Raw genomic sequence first — 20,067 nt, forward strand, 5'->3', positions numbered from 1 at the left:
ACTTTGTCCTTTGCTGATCACACTTGATAAAGACCTGGAGAAAAGTCAGGGAGGAAAACATGGAGTTATTTTAAGGAGGGGGAAGAAAAAGAAGAGTAGGAAAATTGAGATATTATCCCCAAAGGCTGTTTTAGATTAAAGTTTCTTTGTTTTTTCAAACACTGCATGTATGAAATGAGTTTCAGGGAGATGTGGCAATCAATGCTATTTTATGTTAATTTACTGTCACCAACTGTAAAATGGTATTAATTTTTGCTTATATGAACAACCATGACCAAAGGTTCTGCAAAATGGCTGTTCAGAAGCATTCACTGCTCTGGTTTCAACTAGGTCTGCCATGTGAGCATCCTGACAGTAACACATTTTTTTGGATTCTTTTGTTTTTTTTTTTTTTTTTTGTTTTTTTGTTTTTTTGTTTTGTCATGTTTATGGGGGCTGGGTGTGGGGGGTGAAGGTTGGACAGACACTTATATGAGTATCTTTAAGCTGTTTTAAGAAAAACTGGATAGGTACCCATTGACTGGACTTGCTCTGCTGTCCTGCTTCTTAGGGTATGGAACTCCTGGTCCAATTAACTGAACTGTTGGAGGATATTTGTGTATATATATATCTATATAGATATATAGATATATAGATATATAGATACGTGGTGGGCTTTTGGAAGATGTGCCAGTCTGGTACTCCACTATTTTCTTTGCATACAATTAACTTTTTTCATAGTTGCTAAATTTAAAGAGTTAAAGGTCCAAAGACTGGGTTAAATGTGTGGAAAATAAGTACTTGTGGAACATTCTATAGAGAGTCATGTCTGCCAGTTGGAGTTCTGTCCCACTGTCCACTTGTCACATTCAACTTCAGAAGTGAAGTGTTTTGCTTTTACTGAGTGTAATTATTCTGTTCAACAGCAGTGAGTGGAAGAGCATCTGCAATGTCAAACACTCCTACCCACAGCATTGCAACTTCTGTCTCCCAACCTCAGACGCCAACTCCGAGTCCTATCATTTCTCCCTCAGCCATGCTACCAATCTACCCTGCTATAGATATCGATGCTCAGGTAAGCCCACAATTGTCCCTGTGGCATAGAGGCACAAAGCTGTTTTGCTTCTGTGGCCTGAAAAATTTGGCACTAGTCACCAGATCTGTTGTTTAATGAATTGGGTTCTAGAGATTTGCTGCTTTTACAAAGCCTCTGTGACTCCCTGGAGAGTTGCAACCTATTTTTCTCTGTGCTCTTGCTGAATAAGAGAAAGTCTTTAATGACTGAACACTTGCATTTCTTATTTCTTTGTTGTCAGAGTGATAATGAGAAATAGCAAAGTTGTCTTCTGAAAGAAATGTTTTTCTGGCTTGATGTAAGACAAAAAAACTAAACCTGAAAACATGGTGCATACTTTTTATCCAGTTGTGCTTGAGGTTGTTGGCGAGTGATCACCCAGCTTGACAGGAGTAGGAAAGTATTGAAGCTATTAACAAGAGGAAGTAATACAAGCTCTCTTTTCCACTAAAGAAAAGGCATTTACTTACTGCAAGTAATTATAAAAAGGGCTGCTTAACGTTGACTTGCAACTAGCTGGCCATCAAAAATCTCAGACAGATGCATATACTAACTAGCATACATGTATGCATAGGTCAAGTCTATATGTAACATGGCTAATGTGGGCAGTGTAGAGAAGAGGAAGGGTGTGAGATTGTGGAGAAAGGGAGAGAAACTTCTAGAAAAGCATCTTGGCTACTTCAGCTTCTCGTGGCACTTGACTTGGCCTCCTCTGTGACCATGTCCCGGAGCCCTTGGCATAACCTTGACTGGCTGGTCAGTCAGCTGGTCAGTCAGCTGGTAGACACCAATGCAGATCAAGGTTATGGTAAATTGCCAACTACACTGGATCATAACAGAGTAAAGTAAAAGTAAGTTCGCTGAGTAGCTAAGAAATGTGTGTGTTTATGGGCTTTGGGATGGTTTTGTTGTTTAGTGCTTGTTTAAGAACAGTGAAGTGCCATTTTAGTCAGTCTTTGTGCTGTAACTGACAGTGCCAGGAGTCCTCCAAATTTCTCAGTTGCTCTTTCAAATAGGATGGTGGCCATTTACAGGGGTTCTGGCAACACTGAGAAATGACATTAAAGTTACTGGGTTGCAAGTTTTTCACAGTCGGAATCAAAGTTCTTAAAGGCTCAGTTCTACTATTGTGAGCTATCTACCTCTAGAAATGGTCCCTTGGAGACTATGTATGAGTCTTAACAGAGAAAAAAGAGCTAAAGATAAATTCTTATCTTCATTATGCCATCTAATGATCCCAGTGAAGCAGTGTTAAAGAAGTTGATCTAGTTATCAAAGCACACATGAGATGTGTGTTCTTGAAGGATTTTGGTTCTTGTCAGGAATTGTTCTCATGTCAGTTCAGTTGGGAGATGTGAGAACTAGAATCCTATTACCAACTTGAACACAAGAGATAACTGGGAAATAATTGACAGACACGTCTTAACACTTACAGAAGCTTTTTATTGTCACAGGTATAGTTTTACTTGGGCTAATGTGCAATACAAAGGGGTTGTACTCAAAAAAGGGAATACTTATTTTCTGTATCTGGTGTCTGTTTCTTTTAGACTGAGAGTAATCATGACACAGCATTGACACTTGCTTGCGCTGGTGGCCATGAAGAGCTAGTACAGACCCTGCTAGAGAGAGGAGCTAATATTGAACACAGGGACAAGAAAGGTAAGTACCTCACTGTGGCAGTACAGACCCTATCTGGTATTCTAGTATCACACCGAATAAACATGCAGTATGCATAGTCTTTGTGTGAAGCTTTTGGGCTTACTTTTTATGCTATGAATGTGGATTCTTCAAACATCCTTTTTCATTTCAGGGTTTACGCCGCTTATTTTGGCTGCTACAGCTGGCCACGTGGGTGTTGTTGAAATTTTACTGGATAATGGAGCTGATATTGAAGCCCAGTCTGAGAGAACCAAGGACACTCCCTTGTCTTTGGCTTGCTCAGGAGGGAGACAAGAGGTGAAGTAAAACTTGAGTCTTCAAAAGCCTTGTGTAGATGGCAGGGTTCTGTTCAGTGTACTGAAGCAGTCTGCAAGAAAAGTTACAGTAACTTAATTTGCCATTCTGTTTCAGGATGGTCTGCTTTTAAAAGGATGCAGGGCTTCACATTGTCCAAGTTTTAGATTGCAGCATGTCTTTAGAGATTGCTTTTCTCTGTTTCTAAGCTGGCCTGATGCTGTGCAGATGACCTCATGACTGTAATCATCATCAGCTTGTTATGGGGCTCTTACCAGCATAGTTAAATGTAGATATGAAAGTGAATGTGAGGAGTGTTCTGCTTGAGGAGCTGGAGTTAGGTATGAATCAGATTCCTATATGAGCTAAGGAAATTATATGAGTGTAGAAAACTAATGGATCCTGTATAAGGCATAGGATATTGGAATACTGCAGATGACTCCAGTGTGTCTCACTAAAACCACAAAAATTATTTCTCAAATGACTGAGCAACAGTAAATGTAGGGGTAAAAAACTGTATTATGTGACCTAATCAAAATGCAGATCTTCCTTTTTTTTTTTTTTTTACTGATGGGTGCTACAGATCGGAAGTGTATAATTCTATTAATGCTTGTACTGTTTGGATTGCAAAAGCCACAGTGGAAACTGTATAATCTGGTGCAGAGTTGCCTTCCTCTGTGACCATCTGGAAATTAATGAGGTTGGAGACATCTCCTGCTTCTGCAGATTGTCTGAACAGTGGTACTGTTGTATTTAAAAGGTGGTTACTTCCCTTGACAAAACCTTACTGAAAACTTGAAGCTCTTCTGGCCTGCTTCTGTTGCCACCCAGAAGCTTTTAGGCACTGGGGGAAATGAGCTGCAATGAGAATCCCATGCTCTCTGGGGAAGGGAGAGGCATCCATTTTAGTAACTCTGTCTTAGCAGCCTCGTACAGCAGAGGTGAACTGAAGCCTAACTTTTTAGAGAGTTGATTGATCTCTGATTCTCAAAGAGATGAGTTGTTGAGGAATGGATCGTGGGTGTTTTCTCATGCTTTTTTGGGAAGAAGATGAGAAAACACTGGGTGTTGGGTAGTAGAGATGATGTTGGCAGGCCCTTCCACCCCAGTTTTTGTTTTGGACACTGTTTGTCCAGTGATTTCACAGGAACATACTCTGACGGAAAAGCCCTTAGCTTTTGTTGCACAGGTCTAATCTAAACACGTTTTAAGCTTAAAAGCTGAAAGTGGAACAAATTAAATGTTGCAATGGAGATGGGACTGTGGGTTGTCATCTCGATGTTCGTTTTGATTTTAAGTCACTTTAAGTTCTTGTCAGGTGATCTGCAGAAACTTCATTACAGAATGCAAGCTTCATACAGACTATGGGAAGCTATGAATTGCTTGGGCTTAAATGAATCTGCAAGGCAGGAATAAGAAGTATTTGTGCTGGCTTTGTTAATGTAAAGAGCAAGCCAGCTGTGGGACACAGCCAGCAAGGGATGCAAATGTTAACTTTACTAATAGCTCTTGCGTGAGATACCTGTGGATAATCTAAATGCTTCTTGATGTAGTGGTGTATACAGAGAATGTAAGATGTAGAAGCATTGTGGAGCAGCCAAGATAGAACTGCTTTCTTGGTTGCTCCACAGCTTTGGTTTGAGGATGTTTTTAACATGATAGTGAGCATTGAGAGGACAAAAAGCAATACCTGTTCAAACTGAATTTAGCTTTGGCAGTCATAAAAATTAGCTGAAATACTCATAAAAAGATAAATTTCTTCCTGCTGTTGCAACATTAGGTATGAATGGTCTAAGCATGCTAATGGGTGATCAAGATTGATTTTTAAAGGAAGTTTTACAGTGGCTTGGGGAACATTGTTGCAGCCTCATTGTTCATTTGTGGAGGTGAAGAGTATAGGGAAGCAACAGAGTAAAGTAGCTTTCAGACTGATATTGGAAGATGTCTGTGGTGTATTTAGGCTTCAGAAAGCATGTGCCCTGGGATGGATGTGCAAATCCGGGAGAAAACCAGATGTTATGTTTTACAATGCTGCAGGTGGTGGAGTTGCTGCTAGCTCGAGGGGCAAACAAGGAGCACAGGAATGTTTCTGATTATACACCTTTAAGCCTCGCTGCATCAGGTGGCTACGTGAACATTATCAAGATCCTGCTAAATGCTGGGGCAGAAATAAATTCCAGGCAAGTTCGCTTTTCACCCCTTCTCTCATGGCTTTTGTAGTGGTTTTGCCCTTTCCAGAAGGTTTCCTTGAAAACTGTGGAGCAAAATCTCATTATTCTTACCTGGTCACAACCAGTACATTGTTTAATTTATGGTAGGCTTCTTTTAAGTTGGAAGTGAAAGGTTTTGACTCACTTTTAACTCCATCTCCTTCTGTTTGTATTTTGTGAACTTCTTTCCTATACCATATGATCAGTCGTCTTTTGTCAAAAAGTCTTTCTTCTTACTGTGTTTGGCCAGCTGGGTTGCAATTAGTTCAGGGTTAGATCAAGGGTGTTTTATCCCATTGGTTTCCTTCTGTAGCTTAAGGAAAGCTTTTGCTGTGTGTGTGTGTATGAATGTATGTAAAGCTCTGTGCACCCAGTGTGAGCTAGAAAATTGCCCTGTGCTGCACAAGTCAAATGAAGAGTTCAAGCAAAACTTACATACCTCATGAGACAGCTTTAAATTTAAAGCAATTAAAAGGTAATGCGTAGTATCTCCAAACACAAGTACTTGTCCTAAGCAGCGCTACTACAGAGAACCTCTTGCAATTTCAGTAATAATTGCTATGTAGCTGAGTCTTCACTCTTGGATAAGTACTCTGCCTTCATTAGCTCTCTCAAAGTCATTTTAGAAATGTGACTAGTATTTTATAGAGCTTTTTGGTTTTCCTTCCTTCTTTTTCAGAACTGGTAGTAAATTGGGCATTTCTCCCTTAATGCTGGCGGCTATGAATGGACACACTGCTGCTGTCAAGCTGTTACTGGACATGGGCTCTGATATAAACGCCCAGATAGAGACTAACAGGAACACAGCCCTGACTCTGGCTTGTTTCCAGGGGAGAACTGAAGTGGTTAGTCTGCTGCTTGATAGAAAAGCTAATGTGGAACATAGAGCTAAGGTAAGAAGCAAATGGCTGAATAAGTCTCCAAAAATAGACGCTTCAAAGTCATCATTTCTCTGGGGTTATCTGATTTTCTTTGCCTTTTGTGCAGGTCGACTTCTTCTAGGTCAGTTGGAACCATATATTGTAAAGAAAATCATGGCTGTATTAATGTATTTAAGGGCTAGTATTTTGGTGATTCATCAAAAATAAGTATTTCTTCTGAAGCCTTAATTAATTTTCAGGTGCTTACAAACATAAGAAGAGTAATTCCCTAACTTGAAGAAAAAAAAAAAACCCAAAAAAAAAGGAGAAGGCTTCAGTGTATTCAAAAATAGGTAACAATTGGAATCTGTACAGCAGAGCTAGAAATATGTTGCTGGAAGCTGAAGTAAATCCTGGCTGTCAAGTGAACACCCAACCAATTGCTTATTTTTTTTGCTTGCTTGTCTAAGACTGGTCTCACACCATTAATGGAAGCGGCTTCTGGTGGATACGCAGAAGTGGGCAGAGTTCTGCTGGACAAGGGTGCAGATGTAAATGCTCCTCCAGTACCTTCTTCAAGAGATACAGCTTTAACTATTGCAGCAGACAAAGGGCACTACAAATTCTGTGAGCTCCTCATTAGCAGGTACTGTATTTGCAAGTGTGCTGCTTGAAGAAAAACATCTGTTTTCCATTATAGGCTACAGGGTAAGAAATAGGAAAGGTTCTCTGTGTGTTGACCATGTATATCTGTAATATGGCCTTAGACTAATCTTCCACAATACATAATACTGTTTTCCATTATATGCTACAGGGTAAGAAATAGGTAAGGTTCTCTGTGTGTCGACCATCACTATATATTTTTATCTATCAGAAGTTATCTGTTCCCTTTGGTGTTAGAGTGTTTTGCCCAAATGGACTAGTTAACTTTTTTCTGTCTCACTAAATCATGAATGTTAGAAATAAACGATTTCTTGTGAAGTTTACAGACATGGTACTTGTAATCGTGACACAGAGCTTTTAGAGATGGTAATGTAAAGTCCTTAAACAACACAAGGTGTGCACAAAGCATACATCTTAATGTTTTGGGTTTGGTTTTTTTTCCTAGCTTGATCATGAAGCACATTGAGTGTAGTCATGTTTCCTGAGCAGGTTTAGAGTGTTAAAAGTACTTTTTAGATTGAGACTTTTGACAGCATCAGATGAAAAAAACAAATCTGGGAGCTGAAGCACTCTGTGAATGCATATGCTTGATGTAAAAATGAGTACAGAGTTACCCTGTTGTTCTTGTGTTGCATGTCCAGTTTACCGGTCAAGTTGATACAAGAAATGGATGTCTGGTCCAGAGTTTTGATTGAGAGTCTTTGTTTTTGTAGAGGAGCTCACATTGATGTGCGTAACAAGAAGGGGAACACTCCACTGTGGCTGGCAGCCAACGGAGGGCATCTAGATGTTGTCCAGCTGCTAGTTCAGGCTGGAGCTGATGTGGATGCTGCTGATAACAGGAAGATAACTCCTCTCATGGCAGCCTTTCGAAAGGTAGGAAGTTCAGCTTTGGTCTCACCTTGTTTTGACTGAATCATCCCTATGCAGTTGTTATACATAGAATGCAGCTGACAGGAACTGCATCTTTAAAAATACGTCAAATAATTTGAATTTTTGGCTTTGAATCCCCCAAAATAGGTATGTGTGTGTCACCAGTGGAACATCTGTGTTAAAGTTGACTAGAAATTTGCTTTATAGGCTGGTTCGTCTGTGTCTGTTGAGAGGTGAAATTGTGGTGTATTTGTGCAGAAGCGGGGCAATATGTGATGAATCTGAGGGGAAATTGAATTGGCATCTTATGCAAGAGAGGATGAGCTCTTTTGTCCAAACCCCTGTGGCTTAGCCTGATTTGGCTCTAGAGACAATTGTTGTTAGCAAGAGAGTAAAGTTTAAATGCTGTAGTACTAGAAAAATAGCGGATGACTGCAGGAGCCTGCAGGTATTTAATAACCAGAGCTGGACATTTGATAACTACCAAAATAAAAGGCAGAAGTTTGTGAAAATATGGCTGGATTAAGGACAGCCTGACAACAGGTACTGTAATTTTTTGCCTTTGTATGAAGAAGCATCCTTCCCTAGTTTAGGACGTGATGAAGATTGAAAAGTAAGTTGAGGACATGGTTTGAAGGAGGTGAAAATAAGTATTTTACAAAGTGTTTGTTAGCAATGCAGAAGCAGCTGGGCTGAAACAAATTGTTGTCCTTGAAATCTGTTTTTCAGGGTCATGTGAAAGTGGTGCGCTACCTAGTCAAAGAAGTAAACCAGTTCCCATCGGACTCGGAATGCATGAGATACATAGCAACCATTACTGATAAGGTGAGATTGTAGGAAGGAAAATATTTGTGAACGGCTAGTGCTGCAACTCAGCTTTAGAGTTGATGTTATGAATGGTCTTTAGCTTCCTGCCACACCAGATTTCAGCCAAATGATGAATCCCGTTGGGCTTTTTCGTAAAAAAGCATTGCAGAAAAATGGGAACACACAGTGACAAAACTTCTGTGTTGTCAGAATAGTAGTATATGAGGTTTTACTTCTTATCTCTACTTGCTTTCAAGTGTTCTCCCAGTCATTACCTCATTGTGGTCTGCATTCCTCCCTCTTGAGCAAGTTTATACTGAATTTATGTGACTTTGCAGTGGGGTGGAGATTACGGAATGAACTGGTGCTGTGAGTCTGTGTGAGCTTTAGTATGAAGATTCATAAAGTTTGATTAGAAAGAAGATAGAAAAATGATGATTGGCAGTGAAGTGGTTTCTTAGTGCATATGCTGCTTTTTGCTGTGAAGATTCAGGTTTATTTGGTTTACCTTCAGTCCAGATGAACAGCAAAAAATATTTTGTAGTAGGACAAAGGAGAATAGCAGCTAGTGCAGAAATATGGTCTTAATGCTTCTATCTCTTCACTGCCCTGCTGTGCTGCAGTTGAGTTGTCTTCTTTCTAGGCGTCAAATTATGATGAGCATGTTGAGGCTGAAGAGGTGCTAATGTTTAAATTGGTATGTGTACCAGTGGTAGTGATCACTGCTTCCATGATGCTAGGCACCCGCTGAATTAACGCACCTTCGCTGACATGCTACAGGTATAGGTTTGTGAGCAGTACTATTCACCTATTTCCCAGGTGTTTAAAATCATCAACCAACCTTGCTTGGTGATATATCTTTATTTCTACAGTTGCTTCACCTTTCAGACCCTTAGCCTTACATCTCATTAAACTTTTTGGTTTCGATTATGGGCATATGTTATGAATGGCCTTTGTACATCACATCGGTGACTGGAATATCAGTTTGTAAGGCTGGGCTTGAAGAGGAGCTTACTGGAGGGAATCAGCTCTCTGTTTGAAATCCTTCATTTCAGGAGATGCTGAAGAAGTGCCACCTGTGCATGGAATCAATTGTTCAAGCCAAAGATAGACAAGCTGCTGAAGCCAACAAAAATGCAAGCATTCTTTTGGAGGAGCTGGACTTGGAGAAGGCAAGTTTAAAGAGTTTGGAGCTGTGAATATTTATTTGATAAAATTCCAATTTCACAATCCTACAAGCTTGTAAGATCGATGAAAACACGTATTAAAGTGTAGAGTCTATGTGAGTACTGTAATTGGAGTGTCTAGAGCTGAGCATCTTGTTGTTCAAATGAGCTTTGAACTTTGCTTTTACTGTTATTTGGATAAATTGGACTAAGTCCGATAAAATTATTTCTTCTGGGATTATATTATTCTAGAAGAAGAATACACACCAAAAGAAGTTTTCTTTTGAGTGTATTCTTTGGTCAAATGCCTGACAGGTGGGTATTTTCCAGGCACACTGGCATGGATTTTAAGTCTAAACCCTATTTTGTCTTTAATATTAGAAATATTATCCTAATAATGCTATTAGAACCATAGTGCTGAAGTAGAAATCTAATGGAAAATTCAAAGTACAGGTATAGCATTAAATGGGCACATGCTTTATATTTAAGCTAGGTGAAACCACTTCATGTCTGGCCTTTGAAAGGGAGATGGGTGGTGTTTGGACTACACTGTTGAGACACAGAGAATCCTGAACGCGTGCCATGGCAAACTCTTTACTTCAGTTTAGATGGTATCTGTTCTGTTTCTACACTAACCTTCTGTTAAGATGAGCGAGCAGTCTGTTTGGAAGAAGTTAGTATCTAAAGACATGGATTGTAGAGAATTTAGCTTGTATTTTGTAAATATGTTAATCTAAAATGGAAATTCAGCTTCCTGAGAAATGAAAAGCATTTCTTGAAATGCATGGGACATGCTGTAATGCTGTTCCATGTGCTTGACTTGTAGCTAAGGGAAGAAAGCAGGAGACTGGCTTTGGCTGCCAAAAGAGAAAAAAGGAAGGAGAAAAGGAGGAAGAAAAAAGAAGAGCAGAGGCGAAAACTAGAAGAAATAGAAGCAAAAAATAAAGAGAATTTTGAACTTCAAGCTGCTCAAGAGAAAGAGAAGCTGAAAGCTGAAGGTGACTTGAAATATTCGGCTAATTTTTTAAACACAGCCTTGATTTTTTATACCTGGTATTTCTTTTCAGAACTGGAATGTAAACTTTCTTAGGACCTGCTGAGTTTTGCTCTTGTTCACCTTTCCTGTGAAGTTTGTAGATTAGTACAGTGGTCCTAGTACTTAAAACCAGGTCAGTTATAAGCTTACAAATGGAATGATAATGTTTAGCTGAAAAACTGGCAATACAGAAATCCCAAATATGTATCAGTCTCTTGTTATCTACAGAAAACTCTTTCTTCTGCATCTTGTGGTGATGAGTTTCACGTCATGTACTGAGAAACAGTTTTCACTGATTGCTCCCTCACTCTGACATGCTGAAAGAAAAGGAGGGTGTGACAATTATTTTCTTGTTTCATATGTTTGTGCCCTTATTGCTTGAGTCTGTCTTTCCATGTCTGAATTCCATTTCCCAGTTATTAAACTGCTGCTGCATTTGTTCAAAGAAATTTGTATATCAGTTAGGATAAATGAGAGGAGAGGCTCCATGATATGATAGATGTCCCATAGCTAGTGGTTGTGCTTATCACTTGGGATCTTGTAAAGTTACTCATGAGTCATTTGATAGAACAGGTGTAATTTAGAAGACAAACCCACTTAAGTTTCCTTAAGCCAACTAAATTACTAGGCTTTTTTAACTCTTCCATCAGATGATCCAGAGGTCCCGATGGAGCCTCCAAGTGCTACCACTACAACCACCATAGGTATATCTGCAACTTGGACAACATTAGCAGGTTCCCATGGGAAGAGGAACAACACCATCACCACAACAAGCTCCAAAAGGAAAAACAGGAAAAACAAAGTAACTCCTGATAATGTTCAGATTATATTTGATGATCAACTCCCAATTTCCTATAGTCAACCGGAAAAAGTGAATGGTGAGTCCAAGAGCAGCAGTACTAGTGAGAGTGGTGACAGTGACAATATGAGGATCTCCAGCTGTAGTGATGAAAGCAGCAACAGCAACAGCAGCCACAAAAGTGACAATCATTCTTCCACAGCCGTTATTAACACACAGAGCAACAAAAAGCAACCATCGGTTCTTGTCACTTGTCCGAAGGATGAGAGGAAAGCAGCTACTACTGGCAAATCATCCATCAAGTAAGTTGCTGTGACCATCCATGCCACCTTAAGGTAGTTGTTGCCGTATGTTTGAATGCTGTGCCCTTGTCTTCACAGACTTGCTTTCCTTAATCCATTGTTAGGAGGTGGGTGAGGCAGTATCCTTGCTCTAGTGTGTATGAGGAGTTATAAACATTGTAGTGTGAGCTTGGACTTAGGTAGTATGTTCTGAAGCAAGACACATAAGGGAGTGGGACTTTTTAAAGGACGTGTAGTGACAGGACAAGGGGGAATGGCTTTAAACTGACAGAGGGGCGATTTAGATTAGACAGAAGGGAAAAATTCTTCCCTGTGAAGGTGGTGAGGCCTGGGCCCAGGCTGCCCAGAGAAGCTATGTCTGCCTCATCCCTGGCAGTGTTCAAGGCTAAGTTGGAAGGGACTTAGAGCCACTTGGTCTAGTGGAATGTGTCCCTGCCCATGGTGAGGGCTCGGAACTGGATGAGCTTTAAGGTCCCTTCCAACCCAAACCATCCTATGGTTCTGTGATGCTACGAAACATGACCGTAGATGTGGAATGAAGGGAATTATTGGGGTATTTTGAGATGTAAGGGTCTCAATTCAAGCAACTTCTTCATAACATAGTGCTTTTGTGGTGAAAGAAAAAGAATGGGTTGGGGACAGGGGGTGAAGAATGGGCAAAATGCAAGTAATCCATCTGTATTTCAGGTTTTTTTTAATTACATAATAACAGCATCTAATTTCTTTTAAAGGTTGCCAGAAGTTATCGGTGAAGTGGCGAGTAATTCTTTGTCTACATGCACCAAGTCTGGTCCTTCTCCCCTTTCTTCTCCTAATGGCAAGCTCACCATTGCTAGTCCTAAACGTGGTCAGAAGAGGGAAGAAGGGTGGAAGGAAGTTGTGCGAAGGTGAGCAAAATATTCCAGTAACTTCCTCCTTATTGATGGTTGTTTGTTTTTTTGTTTTGTTTTTGTTTTTTTTTTTTTCAAAATGGCTTCTCTAGTGCAGCACTCTGAGGTTGCTGAACAACCTTCTTATCCGATCTGATAGACTTCATGATTGTTACTGCTGCAGAGGTTGAATCATGAGTTACAACATTGTTTTGACCAACCTGCCCACTGCCTCATGACTTGGAAGCATTTTCCACTTAATTTGTTTTGGGTGGTTTTCGTTTTTGTGTAGGTCCAAGAAGGTTTCTGTTCCATCAACTGTAATTTCCAGAGTCATTGGCAGAGGAGGATGTAACATCAATGCGATCCGCGAGTGCACAGGTGCACACATAGACATTGACAAACAGAAGGACAAAACTGGAGATAGAATAATAACAATAAGGTAAGCAGGCTGCTTGATTTGCTAGTTCTGGGGGTGGGGTTCTCCATTGCAGAACACTATCGTGTAGAAAAATGTAAGGTTTTGACCTCATTGTCCCTTTAAAGATGACTTCTGGACAGTTAGCTCTTTGAGGGGAGACAGATGGGGTGGGGAAACTGCAAATAATTGCCAGTTGGTACCATCATGTCGGTACAGAAGACAACTTGTAAGATGAGCATTTAGGATTCTGCATTTAGACTTGTTTAGATGTTGCTTAACATGAACATGTATTCAGGGAAGTAGATGTTTTAACTGTTTGGGGGTGTTCAACTTAAGCTGCTTAAATAATTGTCAGCAGCAAGAACATGCTGAGCTCAGTCTTCAGATGCGAAGTGGTTTTCTGTCTGTTAGCCTGACGGAAGATAGGCTGGTTCTTGGAGCTGCTTGGCAATATTGTGTGTAAATGCTTTAGATGCACTTTCCCTTTTTCTTTCCTTTTATAGGGGTGGCACAGAATCAACAAGACAGGCCACGCAGTTAATCAACGCTCTGATTAAGGATCCAGATAAAGAAATTGATGAACTTATCCCAAAGAACCGCTTGAAAAGTTCGGCTGCAAACTCCAAAATAGGGTCATCAACACCTGCTGCCACTACAGCTGCTAACAGTTCTCTCGTGGGCATCAAAGTGACCACTGTAGCTGCTTCGTCAACATCTCAGACTGCCTCCGCACTCACCGTGCCTGCAATTTCTTCAGCATCCACTCACAAAACCATCAAGAACCCAGTGAATAACGTTCGGCCTGGTTTCCAGGTCTCTCTGCCATTAGCATATCCTCCTCCACAGTTTGCACACGCATTACTCGCTGCTCAGACTTTCCAGCAAATCCGTCCGCCTCGGTTGCCCATGACACACTTTGGAGGCACTTTTCCACCAGCTCAGTCCACATGGGGCCCGTTTCCTGTTAGGCCACTGAGCCCTGCAAGAGCTACCAACTCACCGAAACCTCACATGGTGCCTCGCCATAACAGTCAGAACAGCGGCGGTTCTCAGGTGAATTCAGCAAATTCTTTGACAACTAGTCCAACGGCTACAACAAGTTCAGTGGCTTCTACTGTGCCTGGTTCTTCTGCAAATGGCAGTCCAAGTTCACCTTCAGTCAGAAGACAGCTTTTCGTCACAGTGGTGAAGACATCGAATGCCACAACAACCACAGTGACAACCACAGCAAGCAACACGAGCACAGCACCTACGAATGCCACATATCCAGTTCCTACTGCCAAAGAACACTACCCTGCATCTTCCCCCTCATCTCCTTCTCCTCCTGCGCAGCCATCAGGTGTTTCCAGAAGCAGTCCTTCTGACTGTGCAGCAGCCTCTCCCAGCAAAGGTGCGCCTTCATCTGATCCTGAAGTGGGTAGTCCTCCAGCAGTGGAAACAAGCAGCTCAGCCAGCAGCAGGCAGCCCAGTTCGAGTACTGGCAGCTCATCAGTGCACCCCGCTCATCCGCAGCCTCCAGGAGCTCCTCTGCCAGAGGCAAGACCCCCTCTTCAGCAACCTCAGGTTCCCACACCAGATTCTCGCATGGTTGTGCCTCCGAATTTAGCAGCGACGAGCTCATCTGCACCTGTGGTGGGTCCAGCTAATGCCCCGATGACCTATCCTATGTCTCAGACATCAGTAGGGTCTTCGCAGCCTGCAGCTAAGATGGAAAGCCCGGCTATCAGGCCACCTGTTCATGGAACCGGTAGCGTCCATAAGAATCCAGCTCCTGTGCAAAATTCTTCTGTTGCAGTCCTCAACGTTAACCACATCAAAAGGCCCCACAGTGTTCCTTCGTCGGTGCAGCTCCCTTCTACCTTAAGTACACAAAGTGCTTCTCAGAATTCAGCTCACCCAGCAAACAAATCCATGGGTAACAATTTCAGTGCTACTCTACCGTTTGGGCCCTTTAGTACATTGTTTGAGAACAGCCCAACATCTGCTCATGCCTTCTGGGGTGGTTCCGTCGTGTCATCCCAGACAACACCAGAATCAATGCTGTCGGGAAAGTCTTCATTTTTGCCAAATTCGGATCCGTTACATCAGTCTGATACTTCCAAAGCCCCAGGTTTTAGGCCACCATTACAGAGGCCAGCTCCAAGTCCCTCAGGTTAGTCCGTGTTTTATGTTCATACCTTAATAATACACCTAAATAACTGCTGCATGTTTTTATTTTGAACACTTTCTGCCTAAGCTTCTGTGGTCATTTAGAGTAAATCACTGTCCACCCTGCAATGGAAGGCTGCTTTAGTATAGTCTATTTCTGTAAGCAAAGTTGAGTTCAGCTTCCTTTTAAGTACCATCTCTCAAATTTAATAGCTATTTCTCAGCTAATGAACTTGATAGAAGTCAAGCTGAGGCATTCTTCTTTCTGTCCAGTCTGCTCTTCTGCCATAGCTAAGATAATAAACCACTTCATTGTGGTTTCAACCTCCCTTCCCAACTACTAGCTAATAACTGTTCCCAGTTTGTGATAACCTGCTTCTTGTCCTGAGGCTGCAAGAGAATATGCAGCATCTTCAGAGTGTTAAGATGATAAAAGAACTGTTTTCATGTGAACTTGAACTAAGGTGTTTTAACTACTAAATTTGATCAGAAAAGCTTCCTTGCATTGACTTCCTGAATTTTGTTGAGCCTTCTGCACAAACAAAAGCCAAGGGGTTGTCGCAGGTCTTGTTCTGTGAAGCTTCCAGAAAGAGCACACACAGTTTGTACCATCTGTGCCTGTTCTAGTAGGACCTGTGAGGTGTTTTGTAGGAAGTGGTATGTTAGTTCATAGGAAAGTAACCCCTGAAAACCTTGACCAAAAGTAAAGGTTGGGTCTTCATAACAGAGGAGGCAGGTGTTCTGCTGCTTCATTCTTCTGTCTGGCACTGCTGAAGGATTCATTATTTTTTTTCTTGTAACGAAAACTACAAATGTAAATCTTTTTTCAAATGCCTTATGAGCCCAAAGCCTGATTTATAGTGTCCAAAGCCTCCCTTTGTCTTTCCAAAGTCTTAGTTTCTGCTTCTGAAGTCTTATTTTAGGCTTCAAAGACTCATTTTCAGGGTCCAAGGCTCAGGTTTAGTTTGCAAAGTCTACTTTTCAGATTCCAGTGTGTCATCTTTAGGGTTCAAGCAGCCTCTTGAATATCCAAACCCGTCCTGAAGGGCTCAAACTTCAGTTTTAGGTCCCAGAGTTCTTATTCTGGATTTGAAAGACAACTTTTTATGTTCCAAACCCTTGTTAGGGTACAAACTGCTCATGGAGGGATCAAAGTCTCGTTTTCTTTGAGCAACCTGGTCTAGTGGAAGGTGGTCCTTGCCCATGGCAGGGGGTTGGAACTGGATGAGCTTTAAGGTCCCTTCCAACCCAAACCATTCTATGATTTAATATTAAGGGGATAGTAATTCCTTTACTTTGAATACCTTGGCTAATTAGTACTATTGGGTATTAATAAAAAATTATTTTCTTAAATAAGCTAAAATGTATTCATGTTTTGGGGGAAGGAACACTTGAGTGTTGATCAGGGTGTACATAAGCATTCTGTCAAAAAAAAAATTGAGAAAGTCTTCAAATCTTTAGTAGTATTTCTACCATTCTCACTACAGAATTATATTACCTAAATATAAGAATGTAAGTTCCAGGTCAACAAAATGCCCAATGTCCAGTTACATATTATGTTCCCTTAATTTAGTTGCATTCAAGGTGCCCACATGGTAACATGAGAATCATTCTTGATTTATATACACAGAGCAACTGCCACATACTGCCAGGACTCACAGATTATGAAGGTTAAGATACCCAGTTTGCCTGGGGAAAATAGTAACAATTCCCCACTCCCTCCCAACAATTGACTGGGTGAATGTTTTCCTTATCTCCATTATTTCCATGATATGGGTGATCTGTTTGTGGAGATATTGGGGTTCTGGGAGTCACCTGTGCCCATTTCTCTACTAGGTATTGTCAGTATGGATTCACCCTATGCTTCTGTAACACCTTCTTCTACACACCTGGGTAATTTCGCCTCCAGCCTCTCGGGAGGTCAGATCTATGCGCCTGGGACTCCTCTTGGTGGAGCACCTGCAGCTGCTAATTTTAACAGACAGCATTTTTCCCCACTTAGTTTGTTGCCTCCATGTTCATCAGCATCAAATGGTGAGTTCTAGTCAGTGTTCTTAGAGTCATCTTGCAAAGAAGAGGTTGGGGTTTTGGTTACTGAAGGTAATATTCCAAGTGTGAGTTGTGTAAAACTCGTAATGATGTATTACTAAAGCCAGCATACAATGGTGATGGCTTTGTATCCAGGAGAAAATACCTGGGGCAAGTTCTGGTACCTTCCTCTGTGTGTTGCCCCTGCAGTGTTGGCTACACAGTGGAGTTTTTGGACAAAACCCAATTAAGCTATTAAGTGGTGGCTTATTCAGGGAACAAATTAGTCTGTTCCTGGGAAACATGACAAAACCCAGAAAAAAAAGCCAAACAACATGGGTTTATTTCACCAGTTTTGGATATAATCCTCTAGTCCTCTACTGCTGCTTCACAGTAAAGCTTAGTTAAGGTTTTGAGCTGCCTCTTGTCATCAGCTGTGGTATGTGTCCAGTAGCTGAGCTTGACAGGGCATGGTAATCATTCAATGTAAGAGAGTAACTTGATGGTGAATGTGTCTCTGCTCTGAAAGCAAAACCACTAAAATTACCTTGAATTGTTTGCTGTATGAATCAGCCATTAGCAAACTATCCATTTTCACTTGTTTGATGTATGGCTTGACATCAAAGCATAGGTTTGTGGTGACTTGAGACATTCTAGTTGTTACTAAGTGCTTTCATTGCTCTTCTTGCAGAATCTCCTGCTCAGTCGGTGTCTTCTGGAGTAAGAGCACCATCTCCCACCCCTTCAGCAGTGCCCTTGGGATCAGAAAAACCCAGTAATGTTTCTCAGGACAGAAAAGTTCCTGTTCCAATTGGGACTGAACGGTCTGCACGTATTAGACAAACTGGAACATCTACTCCATCTGTTATTGGGAGCAACTTAGCTGCTCCAGTGGGACATAGTGGGATTTGGTCCTTTGAGGGTATAGGTGGCAATCAAGGTATGTAATGGTAGCAAGATGTCCCTATGCTTGTGTTTGACCCCAGTATTGTCTTTTCCTAACTTGTCTTTGGAGATGGAAGATGACATGGAAGTGAATGCCTCAAAATGCAGGGGAGTGCTGTTGACAAAGGAGTTGGAGCAGGGACTTCTGTTTGCCCTCCTTCCCACGTGGTTGTGTTGTAACAAGGTCTCAGAAAGCCTCAGGGGTTTTGAAATGCCCTGGCTGTGAAGATCTGTTATTCCAAGCAAGAAGTAACAGAGAAAATAAAACCACAGGGTTGAACTGAGTGAGGATCACTGGATTTAGAAAGAGGGGAAGTGAAGATACCTCAAGATAACTATGTATTTTATCTCTGTAGATGCACAAATTATTTCATACAATGGGAGTTAATATTTAGCATGGATTAGTAGCCTGCACAAAATGGGATTTCAGTTTTCCTCTCTTGTTGAGTATTAGAATGGCTTCAGAAATGTTTCTCTGTTCCTTCTCTGCTTCTCCAATTACAGTTTCCTTGTTTTATTTTGAAAAATTGGCTTTCTGGATGTCTGAGGCTTGAAGTGTAGTAACAATAACAAGCTGTGTCTAATGAATTTGTGTAATTAGAACATGAGCACATGTCTCCAGCTGGTCATTTGCTGGTTTAGCTTTTCAAAAGTACTTCTCTGTCTCTTAGTTCAGTACCATTCTTTCATGAATTATTTAATTAAGTGAAGCAAATGTCTGCTAGTGTACCTAGCCTTTTCACAGCACCAAATGCACAAGGGATTGAGGGTTTTGGAGGAGGAAAGATTTAGCACAGATGCCAGCTTTCCCTTTCAAATGAAGGAATAGTTCAGAGGTGACACTTAAGTTGCATATAGCTGTTGAAAGCACCTTGCACTGCCTCAGTAGGGTTGTGCAGGTGCCATTTCTGATTCTCTCCATCCCATGCACACCTAAGTTTTAATGTAGGTAGATGCAGAGGAACTGCAAGCAAAGCAAATGCCACTTTAAGGAAACATTCAAGTGTGCATTTAGGCTGGAAAATGGGTGATTAACAGATGTCATTTAATGTTGCTCTCTTCTGTGTTGCTAGATAAAGTGGATTGGTGTCACAGTGGGATGGGGAGCCACATGATCCACAGGCCCATGTCTGATCCCGGTGTGTTCTCACACCAAGCCATGGAGAGAGACAGCACGGGAATTGTAACGCCTTCCGGTACATTCCATCAGCCCATTCCTGCAGGATACATGGACTTCCCAAAAGTTGGGGTAAGGACCTTCTTGGACTTGATACACATGGTACTGTTCCGTTTCCGTGTTGGCACATGAGGCAGATGCACAACCTGGAGAGATTGTTTGATGTGCTACAATGCTGACTGGCTCTCACAGTACTGCAGAAGTGCTGATCTAATAAAAAGAACTTGTCTGTGATGGAATAAATAGATGCATAGAAAGGTTTTATTTTTTTTTTTTTTTTTAATTCAAGTATTTTATTACTGATTTCAGACAGAGTTTCTTTAACTGGTATCCCCTTTTGTCATTCTGCCCGTGCTGTAATAGCAATATTTATGAACACTTCACTGATTCTTGCTTTTTCCTCCCCTAAGGGTATGCCTTTTTCTGTGTATGGGAATGCAATGATTCCTCCTGTAGCCCCCATCACAGATGGTACTGGAGGCCCTATATTCAATGGGCCTCATGCTGCTGACCCATCTTGGAACTCGCTGATAAAGATGGTTTCGAATTCCACAGAAAATAATGGGCCTCAGACAGTAAGTTTTGAATTTTTATATTCTCAGTTTTGTTTTGACTTACACAGTGTGGGGAAGAAAAGATCTTAACAGTTAGTATGAAAATACACTGTGGTGTTTCTTAGTTTTGTTCATGTCTTTAAGCATCTGATACAGCGCCTCCTACTCACTACAGTGCTGATTTGTCAGTGCTTAGTGACAG

At 41.2% G+C, this 20,067-nt stretch overlaps 1 protein-coding gene across 4 annotated transcripts in view; it reads left to right on the forward strand.

The window, feature by feature from the left end:
* The window catches only part of ANKRD17 (ankyrin repeat domain 17), a 93,311-nt gene that overhangs the window by 71,092 nt on the left and 2,152 nt on the right, over positions 1-20,067 (forward strand). For 3 of the 4 annotated variants that reach the window (XM_065685194.1, XM_065685214.1, XM_065685206.1), the window contains 18 exons: positions 906-1,054; positions 2,602-2,713; positions 2,865-3,010; positions 5,045-5,187; positions 5,897-6,110; positions 6,548-6,723; positions 7,454-7,616; positions 8,343-8,438; positions 9,476-9,592; positions 10,413-10,584; positions 11,273-11,723; positions 12,455-12,610; positions 12,885-13,034; positions 13,517-15,165; positions 16,998-17,195; positions 17,881-18,129; positions 19,208-19,383; positions 19,722-19,886. In XM_065685194.1, coding sequence (XP_065541266.1) covers positions 906-1,054; positions 2,602-2,713; positions 2,865-3,010; positions 5,045-5,187; positions 5,897-6,110; positions 6,548-6,723; positions 7,454-7,616; positions 8,343-8,438; positions 9,476-9,592; positions 10,413-10,584; positions 11,273-11,723; positions 12,455-12,610; positions 12,885-13,034; positions 13,517-15,165; positions 16,998-17,195; positions 17,881-18,129; positions 19,208-19,383; positions 19,722-19,886 — 4,682 coding nt within the window. The remainder of the gene's footprint in view (positions 1-905; positions 1,055-2,601; positions 2,714-2,864; positions 3,011-5,044; positions 5,188-5,896; positions 6,111-6,547; positions 6,724-7,453; positions 7,617-8,342; positions 8,439-9,475; positions 9,593-10,412; positions 10,585-11,272; positions 11,724-12,454; positions 12,611-12,884; positions 13,035-13,516; positions 15,166-16,997; positions 17,196-17,880; positions 18,130-19,207; positions 19,384-19,721; positions 19,887-20,067) is intronic. The other variant, XM_065685201.1, reaches the window with a different exon arrangement.

The sequence above is a fragment of the Lathamus discolor genome, chromosome 1 (genome assembly GCF_037157495.1).
Source record: "Lathamus discolor isolate bLatDis1 chromosome 1, bLatDis1.hap1, whole genome shotgun sequence".
Lineage (NCBI taxonomy): Eukaryota > Metazoa > Chordata > Aves > Psittaciformes > Psittacidae > Lathamus > Lathamus discolor.